The 20,004-nt window shown below is 44.8% G+C and overlaps 1 protein-coding gene across 9 annotated transcripts in view; it reads right to left on the bottom strand.

The window, feature by feature from the left end:
- The window catches only part of IL1RAP (interleukin 1 receptor accessory protein), a 236,369-nt gene that overhangs the window by 11,776 nt on the left and 204,589 nt on the right, over positions 1 to 20,004 (bottom strand). For 7 of the 9 annotated variants that reach the window (XM_033959009.1, XM_033959010.1, XM_033959015.1 and 4 more), the window contains exons 8-10: positions 17,697 to 17,845; positions 14,902 to 15,051; positions 9,317 to 9,460 (exon numbers count right to left, since the gene is read on the bottom strand). In XM_033959009.1, the coding sequence (XP_033814900.1) occupies positions 9,317 to 9,460; positions 14,902 to 15,051; positions 17,697 to 17,845 (443 nt within the window). Of the gene's footprint in view, positions 1 to 3,715; positions 4,296 to 8,579; positions 8,802 to 9,316; positions 9,461 to 14,901; positions 15,052 to 17,696; positions 17,846 to 20,004 lie in introns of those variants that run through there. The other 2 variants (XM_033959017.1, XM_033959018.1) reach the window with 2 other exon arrangements.

Here is a 20,004-nt window from a genome sequence, read left to right on the forward strand (position 1 = left end):
AGTGTTAAGAATAATAATAATAATATTTTTATTCTTATATACCGCCATACTGAAAAAGTTCTAGGCGGTTCACAACAAGGTGAGCAAAATACATGGGATACAGATAAAATACAAATTAGAATAATGGACTTAAAAACAGATAAAGACAGAAACAACTGTACAATAAGGAACAACGAGAAACACAATTCAAGGTTACCAAAGGTTTTCTGCTAATTATTTATTTCACTCATGTGAGTGTTACGCTCCAGCACACACAGTGTGTACTCAGAATGATTTAAAATTCAAAAGCACGTTCCCACAGTCACGCCAGCCTTCACTCCGTTGGCTGTGGGAGGAGAGACACTCAGTCCGTCCCTCTGCTCACAGCCTGCATCTTAACCCTGCCATTCACAGCCACCAAGGAGAGAAGAAGGCCGTCACATGGCTCCTGTCCACCTATAAATGATCAGGCCCTGCCTCTTACAGCGTAAGGGAGAAATTCTATAACTCTGCGTCACGTGTTAGCGTCCCGACGGCACTCGCAGATTCAAGAATGGCAGCTGCGCCGATACAGAATACAGGCGTAAACAAGCTCCTCCCACACGCACACTTCCGCGCGGTTATGCACCAATGTGCTATATTGTTCACTATACGAGAGCGGTTTGAAAAGTTTGGTACAAAAGCAAGTTAAACAGCGTACGTAGTCGCCTTCGAGGGCCATACACTTAGTTCAGCGAGTTTCCAGTGTTTTCGTATCGTAGGAAAAACAGGTTGCCAGCATCGATGGACTTGACGGACATTGGCGCCATCTCATGGAAATTTACCACCCTCGTATCTTTAAGGGCCAATTATCTCAGAAATTACGTGTGCATACCAAGCTAGACTCTATCGTGCGACCAAGGCTGCACACGCAAATCTCTGCGCATTACCAATTTGTGTGCGCAACTTAATAATCTGCACCGGTAATTGGTAATTAACACCTAATAAGTGATATTAATTAGTTGCGCGCACAACTTTCTATCGTGGTAGTTTCATAAAACAGAGTATTATGGGTCTCAATTAAAAGACCGACTACCTAATGAAAAGTGCTTTGGAATTTGGGCAAGACCTCAGCTCCTTCTCTGAATAAATGTGACCTTCCTACCACAGCGCTGGGACACGGATTAGAAACTGACTTAGAAATGATAGAGGAAATCAAACGAGAATGCAAGACGGGCAATGTAATAATATTGGGAGACTTCAATTTCCCGAGGATAGACTGGAAACTAGGAACCTCCAACTGCGGCAAGGAGGCCAAGTTCCTGGAGGCGCTAGGGGATTGCTTCCTGGAACAAATGGTGAAAGAGCCGACAAGAGGCAACGTCACCCTGGACTTGGTGCTAAATGGCCTCACGGGACCGACAAAAGAAGTAGAAGTTACGGTACCGCTGGGGACGAGCGATCACAATGTGATCATCTTTAAGCTTGACATCGGGAATAGAAAAAGTGCCAAAACCTTAACCAAAACCTTTAACTTTAAAAAGGGCAAATACGATCGCATGAGAGCCATGGTGAAACAACGACTCAAGAAAAAGGTGGATAAAATTGAAACAGTAGACCAGGCATGGTCCCTACTGAAAAGTACTATCACAGAAGCACAAAACCTACACATTCCGAGGATCTCCAAGGAAGGGAGAACAAAAGGTAAGGGAGAACCGGCATGGCTTACCAGACAGGTGAAGGAAGCCATAAAAGAAAAGAAGGACTCTTTCAAAAAATGGAAACACATCAAAACGACCGAAGCATGGAAAAAACATAAAGACGAACAGAAGAAATGTCACAAGGCGGTGAGGGATGCCAAAAAGGACTATGAAGAAAAAATAGCGCAAGAGGCCAAGAACTTCAAGCCCTTCTTTAGATACGTGAAAGGGAAAAAACCCGCAAAAGAGGCGGTGGGACCCCTGGACGACCAGGGAAGAAAAGGGTACATTAAGGAAGATAAACAAATTGCGGACAAACTAAATTCCTTCTTTGCGTCTGTCTTTACGGAGGAGGATACTGCAAAAATACCAGAGGCAATGAAAGTGTTTAATGGAGCAATGGAAGACAGCCTCACCACAGTTGAAGTGGAGTTGGACCAGATATACTACCAGATCGACAAACTCAAAAGTGACAAATCCCCTGGACCGGATGGAATTCATCCGAGAGTCTTAAAAGAATTGAAGATTGAAATCGGAGAGTTATTGCAAAAACTCACCAATCTGACAATCAGAACTGGACAGATACCAGATGACTGGAAGATAGCGAACGTCACGCCAATTTTCAAAAAAGGATCGAGAGGAGAACCGGACAACTACAGACCTGTGAGCCTTACGTCTGTCCCTGGAAAGATGGTTGAAGCACTGATCAAGGATAGTATAGTCCGGCACCTAGATACACACGACTTGCTGAAACCCAGTCAACATGGGTTCAGGAAAGGGAAATCATGTTTAACGAATTTGCTTCAATTTTTTGAGACCGTGAACAAGCAAATTGATAGTGGAATGCCGGTGGACATAATTTATTTGGACTTCCAGAAAGCATTCGACAAAGTTCCGCATGAAAGACTTCTCAGGAAACTACAAAGCCATGGAATAGAGGGAGATATACAAAGGTGGATAGGCAAATGGCTGGAAAACAGGAAGCAGAGAGTGGGCATAAATGGGAAGTTCTCAGACTGGGAGAAAGTGACTAGTGGTGTGCCCCAGGGCTCGGTACTTGGGCCGATTCTATTTAATATATATATCAATGACCTGGAAGGCGGAATATCCAGTGAGATCATTAAGTTTGCAGACGACACAAAGCTATGCCGGGAAATCAGATCGCAGGAAGATAGCGAGGAACTCCAGAGCGACTTGTATCAGCTAGAGAAATGGGCAGAGCAATGGCAGATGAAGTTCAACGTGGAGAAATGCAAAGTAATGCATTTAGGTAGTAAGAATAAGGAACACGAGTATAGAATGTCAGGAGCAACTCTGGGTAAGAGCGAACAAGAAAAGGACCTGGGTGTACTGATAGATAGGACCCTGAAGCCGTCGGCACAATGTGCGGCAGCGGCAAAGAAAGCAAACAGAATGTTGGGCATGATAAAGAAAGGAATCACGAGTAGATCGGAGAAAGTCATAATGCCGCTTTATAGAGCAATGGTCAGACCACACTTGGAATACTGTGTCCAACATTGGTCTCCCAACCTAAAGAAGGATATAAAACTGCTGGAGAGGGTGCAGAGACGAGCAACGAAACTAATAAGAGGTATGGAGAAATTGGAATACGAGGAACGACTCAAGAAACTAGGATTGTTCTCCCTTGAGAAGAGGAGGCTGCGAGGGGACATGATAGAGACGTTCAAAATACTGAAAGACATCGATAAAATAGAGCAGAAAAACAAATTATTTACATTGTCCAATGTGACACGGACAAGAGGACATGGTTTGAAACTAAGGGGTGACAAGTCCAGGACAAATGTCAGGAAGTTCTGCTTTACGCAGCGAGTGGTGGACGCATGGAATGCTCTTCCACAGGAGGTTATTAAGGAATCCACTGTGCTAGGATTCAAAGGCAAATTAGATGCACATCTCCTTATGAGAGGCATAGAGGGATATGGGTGATTAGAACAATCAGGTGTATACCTGACTGGGCCTCCGCGTGTGCGGATCGCCGGACTCGATGGACCATGGGTCTGATCCGGAGATGGCAATTCTTATGTTCTTATGTAGATGCCAACTCACTGTGTCCCTTGGAAGACATCCAACCAGCAAGGACTTGCTTAGTTCCTGAGATCTGAAGGGATTAGGATGCAATCTGGGACAACCGCAGGCCACAGCCTCCTTCAGATCTCTTTTCCAAGCAATGCCCTAAAAAAAAACCCCCAGGAATAAGGAAAGACTTCCCCATTCTCTTCCCTCATTTCTTTCCCTCCTACAGAGATCTGTTTCATGGACACAGCTTCTCCACAGAGGCTCCATTTTGTTTGGAAGAACTTTTGCTTGGTTTCTTCACTGGCAGTGCGACATGCAGCTGCTTCCAGAACCTTCCACCTGGGTATTTTGACTTCTCTCCTTTCCATTTAATGACGGTGAGCACCGCCTGCGCCCGCTTCAGTTCTTTCACCTTTTGGCTGTTTTTAATGGGTCGGTATTGAACTAAGATAACCTTGATGCTGCCTTTGGAGGCCATGTTTTCCAGGCCTGCTTTCAGCTCCAGGAGGGCCTGGGTGCCCTGGAGAACATAGTTGGGGCTCAGGACAACGAGCAGACGCCGGCTTTTCTTAAGGAAGCTGAGAGTCTCATCGGTAATAACTGGGAAGAGAAAACACCAAAGTGTTAGTGTTCAACAAGTTTGACAGAACCAGACAAAGGCCTTCAGAAAGGACTTGCGCCACCCTTTGGGAAGCTTTTGTGGTTTCCCTTTCACTCTCATCTGAATTATTCTGAGGCAAAATACGCCTACTCAGGATTTGGTGGTGCAGAAGCTAGGTCAGGGGTGGGCAACTGCAGTCCTCGAGGGCCGGAATCCAGTCGGGTTTTCAGGATTTCCCCAATGAATATGCATGCGATCTATTTGCATGCACTGCTTTCAATGCATATTCATTGGGGAAATCCTGAAAACCCGACTGGATTCCGGCCCTCGAGGACTGGAGATGCCCACCCCTGAATTAGATGATTGATATGCAATGTATAAGCTAACGGCTTTAAAGACGCATCGAATAGGGAGCTTTGTACGTCTCTGGTGTCAATATTCTACTTGTGTGAGGGGGGTTGGGGAGGATTCGTAGCTTGTATGATTATATCAGGGGTCTCAAAGTCCTTCCTTGAGGGCCGCCATCCAGTCGGGTTTTCAGGATTTCCCCAATGAATATGCATGAGATCTATGTACACTGCTTTCAATGCATATTTATAGGGGAAATCCTGAAAATCCGACTGGATTGCGGCCCTCAAGGAAGGACTTTGAGATCCCTGGATTATATGCTAAGGCTGTTCTATGGTTGTATTATCTAATCTTCTTCAATAAAAGCTTCTAGTTCAAAAAAAAAGAAAAGAGTAGACATCTTCAGACAATGACCTTCCAGGGCAGCCATGCCCAGGGAGCAAGGAGGGGGATGAAGGAGGCCCCCTCTTCTTGAACCATAATCTACTCACCCTAACTAACAGAGGAGGGGGAGTGCATGCTAGTATCTCGCCCAACCCTGGGTAAACCAGGGTTGGGCGAACCTGGCGGAAGTACCAGACTAGATCCGATACACTGCAACTTGGTTATGAGACAAGAGCAGAGATTCATGTGATGACAATGTGTAAGGGCCTCGGCATTGCATACACAAAGTCTCACGCGATGCTGGTGGCACGGAGGAGTCATGTAAATGGTAATTCTATAAGTGGGTGTCTCCATTCAGGCATTCCGATACCGCTCTGTGGCCTTAGAGAAATACTAGTAATAGTAATCCCGGATTGGGGTACGTACAATCATGGCACCTGCCACTGACTTCGTGTCACTTAATACATTCTTTGACAAACTTTCAAAAGGAAGAACCTTCTTGTGGTCGGATAAGAGCCAAAGATAACAATATTAAAATATAAGAGCAGATCTGACCAATCAAGTCCAAACAGACTTTATTCACCACCACCAATATCCAGAATGGGCAACAAAGCTGTGTTTCGCCCATCTGGGAGCTGCTTCAGGGGCAAATAATAACTGAACAATATACAGTCTTAAAAACACTTATAATACATTAAAAATAGTAGTGTAATTTTAGGGTTTATAATGTGACAGGAAACTTGTGAAAATTATGATAGAAAGCCTGTCAAAAAACGATTTTTGGTCTTAAAAAATATGATCATGGAAGACTTCACTATTTAAAGCTCCATTGGTTACCATTTGAAGCTAAAATTCTGTTCAAATTTGGTTTGGTTTTATTTTTATTGACCCCAACCTACCTCTCTTCCCACTTTGAATTCTATAATTCAAACAAGAATACACGAAGATCCTGTTGGTTTATATTCCCTTCAGTTAAAGCATGACGCAATAAGAGATTTTTTTTAGGCAAAACTTTGGCATTTCAGGCTAGTGCAATGAATTCCTATTGGAATGTTCTTATCCCCCCAACCCAATCTTATTATCTATTTCGAAAAATTCTTGAAACTTGTTTGAAAAATTTCTGTCTTAATTGCATTTTATTCTAAGATATATCCGATATTTACGATTCCTATTTATTTGTATGTCTAGTCCTTTCTCATTTTGAACTGCCTTTGAGAAATATTTTGATCTAACTGTAATTTGCATTTTCCTGAGGAACATTTGATATTTGCATTGTAATTTGCTGAATGTCCAGCTCTTCTTTTATTGTAAAACGCCTTGAACTGAAGGTTTGGCGGTATATAAAATTATTATTATTAAGTTAGTCCAATATAAAGGTAGCATCTTATTTAAGTCAGTGGTCTCCAACTCAAAGTCTTTGCAGGGCCACATTTTAGATTTGTCGGTCCTTGGAGGGCCTCAGAAAAAAAATAGTTAATGTCTTATTAAAGAAACGACAATTTTGCATGAGGTAAAACTCTTTATAATTTATAAATCTTTCTTTTTGGCTAAAGTCTTAATAATAATAATATTGTAATTTATAGCTAAAGAGACATTTGATCAAGAAACTGTTTTATTTTACTTTCGTGATTATGATAAACATACCCAGGGCCTCAAAATAGTACCTGGCGGGCCACGGGTTTGAGACCACTGCTATAGGTTAAGGCTCTTTATACCTGCATTGTGATGTCATAGAACTTTATGGTTATAGAAACATAGTAACACGATGGCCATCCATAGCATCCACTATCTCCTCCTTTCCCTATTGGCTAAGGCTCTTAACATTTGCATCTCCTCTTCCTATAGGCTAAGGCTCTTTATACCTGCATTGTGATGTCATAGAACTTTATGGTTATAGAAAACATAGTAACATAATGGCCATCCACAGCATCCACTATCTCCTCCTCTCCCTATTGGCTAAGGCTCTTAATATTTGCATCTCCTCTTCCTATAGGCCAGTGGTCTCCAACTCAAACCCTTTGCAGGGCCACATTTTGGATTTGTCGGTCCTTGGAGGGCCTCAGAAAAAAAATAGTTAATGTCTTATTAAAGAAATGACAATTTTGCATGAGGTAAAACTCTTTATAATTTATAAATCTTTCTTTTTGGCTAAAGTCTTATTAATAATAATAATATTGTAATTTATAGCTAAAGAGACATATGATCAAGAAACTGTTTTATTTTACTTTTGTGATTATGATAAACAGACTGAGGGCCTCAAAATAGTGCCTGACGAGCCACAAGTTTGAGACCACTGCTTTAAGTGGACTAACACAGCTATCACCCTACTTCACATATCAAAGCAGAGACTGAGCCATATCAGACTTATTTTAACACAGTCCTTCACCAGATCCTTAAGCCATATTAAGGGTGAAGCAGACCTGTTTGACGAAGGGGGAGGGGGGTCCCCCGCTTCATTCATGTGGGAAACGAGAGCTATCACGGAGTTCATATTAGATTATATGCAAGGGATTCAGAGAGATAGTTACAGAACGCTGAACTCCAAGATGCTGCCGTACTGCAGAAGGGCCCAAATTGATCTGAACGATATGGATTAGCAGCTTAAGAACATAAATGCAACCATTAGCGACTCAGCAGTTGCTGGCAGCATTTCAATCAAACTTCAATTCAATTTGTAATAAAAGAACACACATTAATCATTTTATAGACCTCTGGAAATTCAACATAACAATTCTAGACAAGTCTAGGGTGGCAAGCAAAGCAGAATGGATGGAACGCAAGAGCAGAGCGCTGCCAATATACAAAATGGCTGGTTTTGTTCTCACTTAACCAGTGACAAATCCCTGAAAGGGACAGATGCCGGACTGGGAGTTTGGTGCCCTTTAATCACTGGTGCCCTGAGCCAGTGCCTCATCTGGTCCAACAAGGGTTGGGGGGCTTGAGAGAGAGTGGGAGATACCGGATCACAGGCATGTGGGTGGGAGGAGGGGGAGGGGAGTGGAGGATGCTGCAGGCGCAGGGGACTCCAATGTAAAAGTTGGCTGTGGGCACCAAAGTCCTTCAAGCCGGCCCTGATACGTTACACTGGTTTTCAACGGGACAATAAGGAAGGTAATTTCATAAACGTATTATTATTTATTGGGCTTTATGAACTGCCTTTATGAAGAAATTCAGCCAAGGCGGTTTACACCGAGTAGTAGCCCGGTGGGCTTTCAATCTAACTGTGTTATGCGCAATGGAGAGTTAAATGAGTTGCCCAGGGTCATAAGGATTGGTGCTGGGGGTTCACACCCACAACCTCGGGGTGCCGAGGCAGCAGCTCTAATCATTAGGCCACGCCACTCCTAAGGATTGTTTGTATGTAACATGTCAGTCGTCATGTATAACATGTGTAAACTACACGCATAGTGTATGCGACCTTTGGGCCTAAGTTGCGATTTGCACATATTTACCACAGAAATAGAGCGATGCATGGACGAGTTCAAATTGAAAATCAATTCTGATAAAACAAAATTCTTTTAAGGTAGAACAGAGTTTAGATCTAAATGGAGCTTCATATCTGATTAATTCCACAATTAGAATTTTAGGGGTCATCTTAGATCAAGACCTATCGATGAAAGCTCACACCAACTTCTTGGTTCGAAAAAGTTCCTTTACATTATGGAAATTATGTCCGGACAGATCATATTTCGATACTTCCGCTTCTAGACTTTTAGTGCAGTCTTTGATTCTCGGGACTCTGGATTATTGTAACATCATTTTATTACGCAGGTCTTCAAAATAAAAAAAAATGCTGTAAGTACTGTAAGATTCATTTTCAATTTAAGAAAATCAGATCATGTAACACCTTATTACCAATTGAAGCTAGAGTGATATTTAAATTTGGATCCATGTGCCATAAGGTGTTATTTTTAATTATTTAAAACATTTATAGCCCGCATATCAAACATCTATGCGGATAACACTATTACATACATAATAACCTTGTTATTACATGGCCTTACAGCAGATTATCTTGTGGATCGTTTTATATTTGCCAACTCTAGGCGTTCACAACGCTTTCTTGCATTTTAAGCCTTAGGCACCAGAAGCTTTTCAAAAGCGCTGAGTTGAAAAGTCTTCCAAATCACCGGACATGTCCAGGGAAATCTGGAAGTCCGGTAACCCTACACCAGTATGTTTCATCTGATAACTAGAGAGCAAAAGAAGAAAGCCGAGGCACAGTAACAGCAACTCATGCGAGGCACAATGGCTGTCCAGGAGTCCGAGGCACACTGGACATACTTACTTCCCCCAGGGAGACTGTCTCTGTCAAAGATGCACAGTTTATATCCAAACTCGTTTTCCAGGACTCCTCGCAGCGTCAGCAGCACGAATTCCTCTTCCTCCACATTCCTCGCATAGGACACGTACACATCGTACTCCTTCCCATCTGCAGGGCGAGTCAGAAGCGGACAGTGTTAGTCTGCCGCGCCAGATCTTAAGGCAGGGTTACCGGACGTGTCCTCAAAAGGAGGACGTGTCCGGGGGTCTGGATGGCTCTGCAAAACCCGGACAAAAATTGCGTTGGGAGGGGGGCATCCGTGCATCCACGCATGCCTTCCTGCCTGATGAACAAGCAGCTGGGGAGGGCAGGAGCTGGGGGCGGAGCTGGGATGGGTGGAACTGGGCGTGCCTGGGGGGCGGGTTTACTGATGTAAAATTTGGTAACCCTGTCTTAAGGGAATCTCTGTTTTCCTTTTATTCAATCAGGATCACAGTTATCTATGGGATGAAATGTTTTTCTGCATAACAGCTTCTAAAGGGAAAAGCTATTATTCCTCTTCATCTCCAATTATCACTGGGCCTAGGGAGATGTGCTGACTTTTTCAAGGAAACCCAGCGCACACAATCTCTTAAATTCAAGTCACTCTTTCATCCGACCCCGTGTACCCTAGTTTAACTATCAGAAATCACCTCATCTTCCAGCTGTAATGCTATATTTCTTAATCAGCAGCTTTCCCAAACACATTTGTTATACCGAACTGCCCAGGCCAAGTGGAAGCAGAAAATACAAGAAGATGCCATAAAGAGGTTAGCACGCTCTCTCTCCAATTTATCATCTCAGGCCTCAATGCACAAAAGCTCCAACACCACAGTAAATAAATACTACGGTGGGAGCGAATTATTTTTAATAGCGATGCTCAGCACAAAAGCATGCAAATTTTATTAGGAAAAAAAACTTGTATCAAAACTTGTACAGGAAACAAATTAAATAAATATATGCATATGATTCGTGGAGAACATCGCCAGTAAAAGGGGGGAGGAACTGTGCCTGGTGCTTACTAAGAAGAGCAATCACTAGTGCTGCCCGATTCACGATTCGAATCAGTTCACCGATTCACTTCGGGTGAATCGATTCGAATCGGTTCAAAACAAAAACAAAAAAAAAAAACAGCTTCCCGATTCGCCTGACCCTCCCCCCTCGCCCCCTAAAGCAGGAGCAGCAGCTGCCACACCTGCTTTAGAAGGCGAGGGGGGAGGATCAGTCGGGAAGTGCTGCTGTCTGCTTCCCCCCCCCCCCGGCGTCCGGTTTCCGGCTCCCACTCCCTCGGCCTTCTGCTCCCCCCGGCCTCCCCGCACTGTTTACCTTCCAGCCGGAACAGCCTGCAAGCAAGATCACAGTGTTAGCGATCTTAGTACAGCTTCGGAGCTAGTTCCTCCATCACAGTCCCGCCCCTCCTCTGAGGTCAGAGAAGGGGCAGGACCGCGACAGAGGAACCATCTCCGAAGCGGTAGTAAGATCGCTAACACTGCAATCTTGCTTGCAGGCTGTTCTGGCTGGAAGGTAAACAGTGCGGGGAGGCCATGGGGGAAAGGGGAAGGCCAGGGGGGGTAGAATCCGGACGCCGGTGGGGGGGGGGGGGGAGAGTGAGCAGTCCTTCGGGGTGGGACAGACAGGCAGGCCTTCAAAGGGGTGGGATAGGCTTTCAAGGGGGGACAAGCCTTCAAGGGGGGAGGCAGGCCATCAAAGGGGGGGACAGGTCTTCAAGGGGGGGACAGGCCTTTAGGGGGGACAGGCAGGCCTTCAGGGGTGGGATAGGCTTTCAAAGGGGGGACAGGTCTTCAAGGGGGGGACAGGCAGGCCTTCAGGGGTGGGATAGGTCTTCAAGGGAGGGGGACAAGCCTTCAAGGGGGGAGGCAGGCCTTTAAAGGGGGGGACAGACCTTCAAGGGGGGACAGACCTTCAGGGGAGGGAGGCCCTGGTATAGAAGTACACGGAGGGAGGGAAGGGGGGATTCAAAGAGATGTACATATGCTGGACTTTGGGGAGGAAGAAATGGGTCTGAAAATAGAAGAGAGGGATCGAGGGAGAGAAATGATGGACAATGGGATTTAGGGAGGAACAGAAAGGGAGAGAAGTTGGACGCAAGGGAAGGTGTGGAGGGGGGGATAGAGATACTGGATAGGAGGGTAGTTGGGAAAAGAAAGGGAGAGATGGTGGACCCTGGGGTGGTGGGGAAGGAAGGAGAGATGCTGGATGAAAGGGTAGTTAAGAAAAGGTGGATCTGTGGAGGGAGACAAAAAAAAGGAAAGATGCCAGACCTCCTGGGGAGGGAAGAGAAATGGAAGGGGAGGACAGAGATGGAAGATGGATGGTGAGCTGGGAGAAAGAAGAAAGAAGGAGACCCTGGCAAGCAAATTATCAGAAGATAACCAGAGCCTGAGACCAACAAAATTTGAATAATGACCGGACAACAAAAGGTAAAAAAAACAATTTTATTTTCTGTTTTGCGATTACAATATGTCAGATTTGAAACGTGTATCCTGAGACCGCAAACGTGAGCTAGGATTTAACAGAGAGAGGAAAAGTCTTTTTTGTTTGTTTATTTTGTTTACACCACAGCGCCAGTGTGGTTAGGAGAAGGCAAAGGGGGTGAAGAGGCTGTAAAATAAACCCACCAGGATGTTTGAAAACAAACACCCAATTGGGCAGGAAAATCAAATTGAATTGAAAAGCCAATTCAATAGGCTGAATCGAATCGAAATTGTTTTTCCTGAATCAGGCAGCACTAGCAATCACTAGGCACAGTTCCTCCTCTCCCCCCGCCCCCATCCTGTCAAAAAAGAAAAAACATGCCCGCCACTGCTGCTCTCCCTGCCGGCCGAGCTGATCGTTGCAGGGGGAGCCTCGATCACCTGAGCCACCTCGACTCTCTAAAGTCACCCATCAACGGCTTTGGGGGAGTCCTGCTGGTTCAGCAGATTGGGGATTCCCCTGCGGCGATCAGTTCAGCCAGCAGAGAGAGCCCGCGATTCCTCCCACCCTACCACCCTGAGCCCTCCAGATAGCCCCTCAACTGGGTTGAACCCCTCCAACAACCCTCTGACCCCCTTTTAAATTGAATTGGTAGGAGGGATGTCCACTCTGTTCTGCATCAGGCCCCCCCAAACCAGGCCACATGGCCCCCCAACAGCCCCCTCCGCCTCTTCAAAATGGTGATCCTTCTCCTTTCCAGTGCATCCTTGAACGCACTGGGAGGGGCCTAAGGCGCTGAATGGCTCAGGTGCTTAAGATTCCCTCCCCTGGGTGGGGCCTTAGGCACCTGAACCAATCAGGGCCTTAGATCCCTCCCAGTGCATCCCAGGAAGTACCGGGTATGGGAAGGCCTGTCATTTTGAAGATGTGGGCCTGCTGGCAGGAGGGACTGAGCATCCCTCCTGCGTCACGGATATGTGGTGTGGTGGAATCCTGGCATCAGTGGGAGTGCGCACGGCATCTGGAGACATGCGGGCTCGAGCAACTATTTTTTTCTTTTAATTGTAACACACACATGCACAACAGCTGGACTGGCAAAACTCCCCGAAGCCGCTGATCAGGGATTCCCCTGCTCTATCAGCTGAACCAGCAGGCAGGGAGAGCAGGAGAAGGTGTGACAGTAATTGCTCTTCTGAGCAAGCCTCCTTTTATTGAGTATGCTTCGCATGAATAGTATGCATATAATTTGCATGCTATTGTGCTGAGCATCGCTAGCAGAAGAAAAATCGCTCCCACCATGGTATCTGGAGGTTTGTGCATCAGAGTCTCAGTCTTTTCTGTTTCTGGGAAAGGCAAAATTTGCACAGAATTCCCTGATGCACACAAAATTTGATCAAGGACCCAGAAACGATGCCAAAGGAGAGGAACAAGAGGCAATGGGTATGCAAGTGGGAAGAGTAGGGAAGCCGCAGTCAGCCCCTGACTCTTGACTGTCGTCCCCCCCCCCCCCGTATACTCTCACTGTCAACCTGCTGTCCTGTTTTCCTGGTTTGAGTTAGCTGGAAAAATCAATCAGCAGTATAACTACTCAAAACCCTAAAAGAAGGCCAACGGTAGAGCAAAAAGATCCCAACTTGCTCATAAGTAGAGACGATGACTCCATATCTCAAATGCCCAAAGCCAGTAACCAGAGCATATCTTAGTTACTAGGCTTATAACAGGGTTACCATTGATAAACGTCTTATTTTCTCTGTGAGCAGTAAATAAATTGTGAAATTGTATACGCATTAAGTTATGCTGTATAGTACTTAGCTCGGGTCAAGTGTAACGCCCGGCTTTACACTTGACCCGAGCTAAGTACTATACAGCATAAACGTAAGCCTAGTAAAACGTAAATTTGACCATGTCTCTCCACTTTTGTCCAAACTCCACTGGCTCCCAATAATCGCCAGGGTTCATTTTAAATGCTCCTGCCTAGCTTTTAAAATCCCACATGGCATCCTCCCTCCTCTAATTCCTCTATCTTGGAACTCCCCGAGTCCCGACAATACCAGGCCCACCCAAAAACGTAAACTTTCCTTCCCCTCACTAAAAGGTATCCTCTATGCGGGAAAATTGGGAAAATCTCTCTTTTTCAGAATTGCAGGGTTTTGGAATAACCTTACTACCCCACTGCGGACTCAGGTCTCCTTCCAACTATTCCGTAAGCATCTGAAAACCAGTCTTTTCACAAAAACGTAACGCTCTCCTCTCCCCCTATTCTCAATCCACCAAACTCAATGTGCTATTCTCTTCCTTTATTAAACTTTTGTCAACCGTGCCGAGCTCTATATTCATGGAGAGGAAGCGGTACATAAACTTAAGGTTTAGTTTAGTTTAGTAACTAAGATATGCTCTGGTTACTGGCTTTGGGCACTTGAGATATAGAGTCATCGTCTCTACTTATGAGCAAGTTGGAATCTTTTTGCTCTACCGTTGGCCTTCTTTTAGGGTTTTGAGTTAGCTGGAACCAACTGGCTTTCCTACTGTCAAGAGACTGTAAAAAGTGAAGGAATCTGAGCCTCATGCAGCTGAAACTTAAGTGACAGTCGCAAAGCACTGAAAGAAACCAGAAGATCTGTTCTAAAAGCATCACCAGCCACAAGCTTCCCCATAAGGTGAAGTTTTTCATAAACTAGGGGAAGTTCCAGCTTGGAGAAGCCAGGGACCGGATGAGATTGAGGAAATGCGCATTGGAGGAAGGATGCTGGGCAGAAGGAGGTTAGGAACAAGTTTTGACAGGAGGAAGATGAGATGGGGAAGGGAGTGAATCTTGAGAATTGGAACTCGCTCCGAGCAGCCATTACCTACATCTCTAAGTGCTGGGTTGCCAGCTACTTTGTCCAGTGATGTTCTTGTCTCTCACAATAAAATCTTTTTATCAAAGTGACCCCCCCCCCCCTGCTTGAGAAACTAATGAACATTACTAGTTGTCTGATCTGTGGACTTGGCACTCCTGTTTTTAGTAGCAAACCTAAAATCACAGGTCTGACTGATATGGGGTGAAACAAGGGGGTGGGGACCTCTCATTGGTAATAAATATGCTCATTAGTGAAACATTTCTAGAACCGAGGTGCGCTGAAAATATCCCTTACCTCCAATAGTTTCATCCGTTCCAAAGCGGGCTCGGTAAAAGAGAACAATTTCCAGCCAATAAACATGATACACTGTGATTAAGACCAGCACGAGGACCAGTGTTGCTCCCAGGCCACACGCCAGCTCTGTAATATATCTCGGTGCGGCAACTACATGCAAAGAGAGAGATGCCTAGTTTAATTCCATTTCCACTGGGAAATATGCAAAACGGAAACTATATTATCATCCAGTTCAGAGCAAGCGCAAGGGTCGTGGGCAGGGTTCTACGACAATTCAGCCCAGTCCTATCGTCGCAGCCATTTCAGCACTGAATCGGTCACAATGAATCTTCCTATACCCGGCTGTCAGCTCAGGGGCATCATAGCAGCACTTGACATCATTTGGGGTAGGGTTAGGGCAATGCCCCCAACATACCACCAAACTAGGAATGCCCCCTCACTGTTACCCACCACTCAAGTGCCTCCTCACCGCCGCATAACTCTGGAAAAGTTCACCGGCGCCAGCCTCAGCTTCCCTGTGACGAGACGTCCTGGTCCCGAGACGAGGAAGGGTTTATCAGAAGGGAGCCAAGGTTGGCGCAAGCAAGGGGGTGGAAGACGCCATTCACACCGGCGAGCATTTCATGAGGTAAGTGGGGTGATACACCGACGCCTTTGGCTAAACGGCACCGGGGGTGGGGCAGTCCACACACCCCGCTATCCCTTACTATGCCACTGGGGCAGAGATAAGGAGAGGCACTGGCAGTGACAGGGAGAGGACGATTCCGTGCGGCAGCGCTGAAATGGCTGCAATGAATCGTCCCATTCTAAATGGCACCCTAGGGTAGGCAATTCCGGTCCTCCAGAGCCAGAGCCAGGTCAGGTTTTCAGAATCTCCACCATGAATATGTATGAGATGGATTTGCATACACTGCCTCCTTGAGATGCAAATCTATCTCAAGCATATTCATTGTGGATATCCTGAAAACCTGACCTGGCTCCAGTTCTCGAGGACTGGAATTGCTTACCCCTGCCCTAGGTGAATCTTTAGCCTTGAACTTCCCCCTCCCCAATTAATTTTCAGGCCTCTAGCCTGCAGCCCCAAGTGCCCCCCCATCAAGATTTTGATCATTAAATTCAACAATCATGATCATCAAACAACAATTTAAAAAAGGTAGATTGTGCTTGTTTTTTGAGTTTGGTGTCAGGACTTGTTTTACTTTGACTGCTGTAGCTCTTTGCCGTCCCAAGAATCTCCTGCCCTAGGCAACCACCTAGTTTTGCAAGGCCGGAATCCATCAGAACTGCAGCTTTAAACATGCAAAGATGTTGGAATAACTGAGTGAATATCTTCCCAAGACCACAGGCTGGGGCTCAGGAGACAAGAGCCTTGAAATATAACTCACTTTAAATTACTACTACAAAGAAAGGAACAAAATACATTTTTTAAAAAAAGTAACCTGAGCATTTTAAGCACTCCTATATCTGGACCAGCTATCACAGTAAAAGTCTTTGGCCAGGGAAACATAGCAGCTGCCTCAGAACCCAGTACAAGTGCACTTCGAATCTGGCCTTTAGGTGGTGCTGTTGTGCAATGGCTGACATTCCCTTCTCCACCCCTAGCTCAGGCCACCGAGTTCCACCTCACAAATCAGATCGGCCTGTTCAGTGTAGGGTTACCCGACATCCGGGAAAACCTGGACATGTCCTCTTTTTAGAGGACTGTCAGGGGTCCTGGACGGATTTTTCAAAACCTGGCAGTTTGTCTAGGTTTTGGAAAGCCCCGACGAGCTCCGGGCCGTATTAGAACTAAAACGCACCACTTTATAGAATGTGCCAACTACGTTCTGTACGTAACTTCTAATTAGTGCCAATTAGTGTCAATTATGAGGTGTTAATTGCCAATTATTGACACCAATTGGCTTGTTAAACAATTAAGGCACAAACGCCAATCACCTTAAATCTGCCACATCGGGAGTTTTCAAACACCATATTATGAATACCAGGCTCGATATTCAGCCAATGGCAGTCAGCAATTTTTAAGGCTCTGAATGCTGTGGGCCAAAGTTGACCTAAATATTCCATGCCAGGCCTAATCTGGGCACTGGCACTGGATACTCAGTCTTACCTGGTCACTGGGAGCTATCCAGGAGTTGGACGATAACTCAGTGCAGGTATTTGGATAACTACCCTATAAAGTGTTTTTGTTGACCTAACCTTATTCGGGTCATTCCATGGTTAGTAGACTGAAAATCGCCACTAACCTGGTAACTCCTAGCCCTGCCTAGACTCTGCCCCCCAGTCTGTCCTCATACTAATCTGTCTGCCCTGATTTTCAGTAGTACTACCTATTTCTGGGCTTTTGAAAATCCAGGGCTTACCCAGTAAGCAGGAAATAACAGGTAGGAACCTCTCCTATCTGGTTATCTCCCACCAAATATTGGCGCCACTATTTCCTACAGGTATCACATGTAATTAACCACTTGAAATTGATCACACCCTTGAGGATCTAATTGTGTTTTCCTAAGCTTGGAAACCACACAAGCATATATTTGGTCAACTGGGAGAGTTCTGAAACTCTGATCAGTGACATCATCCATCCCACTCAACGAGCGCTGGAAGCACAGGCAACAGAATGGGGTGAGCCACAGCTGTCATGACCTCACACCAGTATTTTGCCCCAAAACACCACAAGCAACTAGAGAGTTTGGGGAAAAGCAGAGATTTGGTCCTCCAACCAGAAAGATGTTCTGCTTTCCTTGACTGGAAACCATGTTCCCGGGCGGCCATTTTCTAAAAGCTATCTTTCTCATCACCTTTGAGCTTCACTATGGCCTGCTGGGAAGTCTCTCCTAAAGAGTTCTTTGCGTAACAGGTGTAGTTCCGTTTCAGGTCCTCAGCAGTGACGTCTTTAAGGATTAGCACCTTCTCGATCATCTTATCTCCAATGGACTCCTCTTGCACACTATGAAAAACATGACAACCCAGAATAAATCTCTTGGGAAGTTTAGTTGATTGAATCAGATATTGTGCACTGCAGTGGAATGTTCACCAAAAAGAAAACCCAGCGCAGCGTACAACATGCTCAAAATATATCATAATATCCAAATGAGAGCACACATTACTACAATAAAAACCCAGAGCTCACAGCAAGGTTCCAACCCTTTTGCACAGGAGAACTAAACTGCAAATTTGTTAGGAGTAAGCGCCCGATCTTATACATGATATCTAAAAAAATTCTGAAGCAATCAGAACAGCATTTAGCGTGATTCTACAAAAGGCGCGCGCCATAAATAGAATTGCGCACCACTTTTAGGCACACCCATTTAGATCAAGAAAAACCAGGCCTAAATACCTATTGCCTACGTTGTGCACGGATTGGGCTTAACTTTTAGGAACGCTCACGATCCACCCGTGGCCACGTCCCCTTTTGAGATTTGCACATTAGAATAATAATAATAATTTTATTCTTATATACCGCCAAAGCCGTAGTAGCTCGAGGCGGTTTACAATAAAGAAGAGCTGGATAATCAGCGAAAAATCAGCTATTGAGACTTTTCTTCAAGAACAAACAGAAAGAATTTCTAGGGTATAAAATACAAATGTATCCAGATTTGTCACGAGATACACAAAAACGTCGACGTGAATTTTTGTTGTTAAAGCCGGGAGTTATTGCTCTTGGGGGGCGACTTATTTTCTTCGTCACCCATGTAAATGTGTGATAGTGTATCAATGGCAAAAATATGTTTTCTTTGATCCTAGTCAACTAACAACCTTCTTGTCAGCTGCTCTCCTGAAAAAAGGAGTGGATATCTGAAGCACTCATAGATTTTGATTTCCTGTCTCAGCCAACATCTGTTACCTTATTTTTATTTTTATTATCTCGCTGGTTTCTACATCTTGGTTCTAAATTGAGGACTTGAGTTAAAGTTAAGCTATATTTAGTTTTCTTATTAGTGGGCCGATAGGATATAATTTATATTGTATTTATTTGTTGCTTAACTTTACCTTTCTGTACAAGTGTTAACTTGATTGTAACTGAAAATTGAAAAAAATTACACCCCCCCCCAAAAAAAAAAAAAAAGTTTGTTTTTACTTATTTTCTGAAATTTAGGTAAGATGAGGAGTGCGTGATAACATTACTCAGCCAATCGTTCAGTTGACCAGCTTGGAAAGCAAGTGTTTTGTTCAGGAATCTTTTGTAACGGCAGGTCTTTAGTGTTGGATGGTTAAACAGATGGACTCTGCGTGTGGGTCTGGATGAACAATCTAAGTTAAAATGGGGAACCAAGTGCATGGGGGCCGAACCAAGGATGGATTTGAAACAGAGAAAGGCAAATTTGAATAGTACTCTAGCTTCAAGGGGCAGCCAGTGGAGTTTTTGGTAGTAGGGAGTTATGTGTTCCCATTTTTTTTTAACCCAAAGATCAGTCGGATTGCCGAGTTTTGGATGATTCGGAGTCTTTGAATGTTTTTTTTGAAAGACCCCCAAAAAATGATGTTGCAGTAGTCGAGTAAGCTCAGAATGGAGGATTGGACCAGTAAGCGGAATGAGATAGCATCGAAGTACTTTCTGATGGTTCTTAGTTTCCATAATGTTGAGAAGCCTTTTCTGACCAGTGAGTCGGTGTGAGCTTCAAGGGTATGGTAGCGTTCCAGAGTCACTCCCAGAGTTTTTATTGAATCTGTAATAGGAAAGACTTGACCATTCAAGGAAATTGATGAATCTTTGATTTTGTCGTTCAGGCTTGCCAGGAAGAATTTGGTTTTTTCTGAATTGAGTTTCAACTTGAATTCGGCCATCCATAGTTCGATTTGCTTTAAAATGGATGCCAGGTGTTTCTTCGTCTCGGGGGTTAGATTTGTTAGGGGAAAGACTATGGTGATGTCATCAGCATAGATGTAGAATTTGATTTTTAAACTATGCAATAGGTTCCCCAGTGTGGCCATGTAAATGTTGAACAGTGGGGGGAGCTCTGCGGGACTCCACACGAGTTTACCCAGCTGAAGGAATGAGTATTGTCACTGTAAACTTGGTATGGTCGTTTACTCAAGAACCCCTGGAACCATTTTAACACATGAGAATCTCGGCGAGAGGGAGAATTAGAAGTCCTTGAGCATGTG

The sequence above is a fragment of the Geotrypetes seraphini genome, chromosome 9, assembly GCF_902459505.1.
Source record: "Geotrypetes seraphini chromosome 9, aGeoSer1.1, whole genome shotgun sequence".
NCBI classification, from domain to species: domain Eukaryota; kingdom Metazoa; phylum Chordata; class Amphibia; order Gymnophiona; family Dermophiidae; genus Geotrypetes; species Geotrypetes seraphini.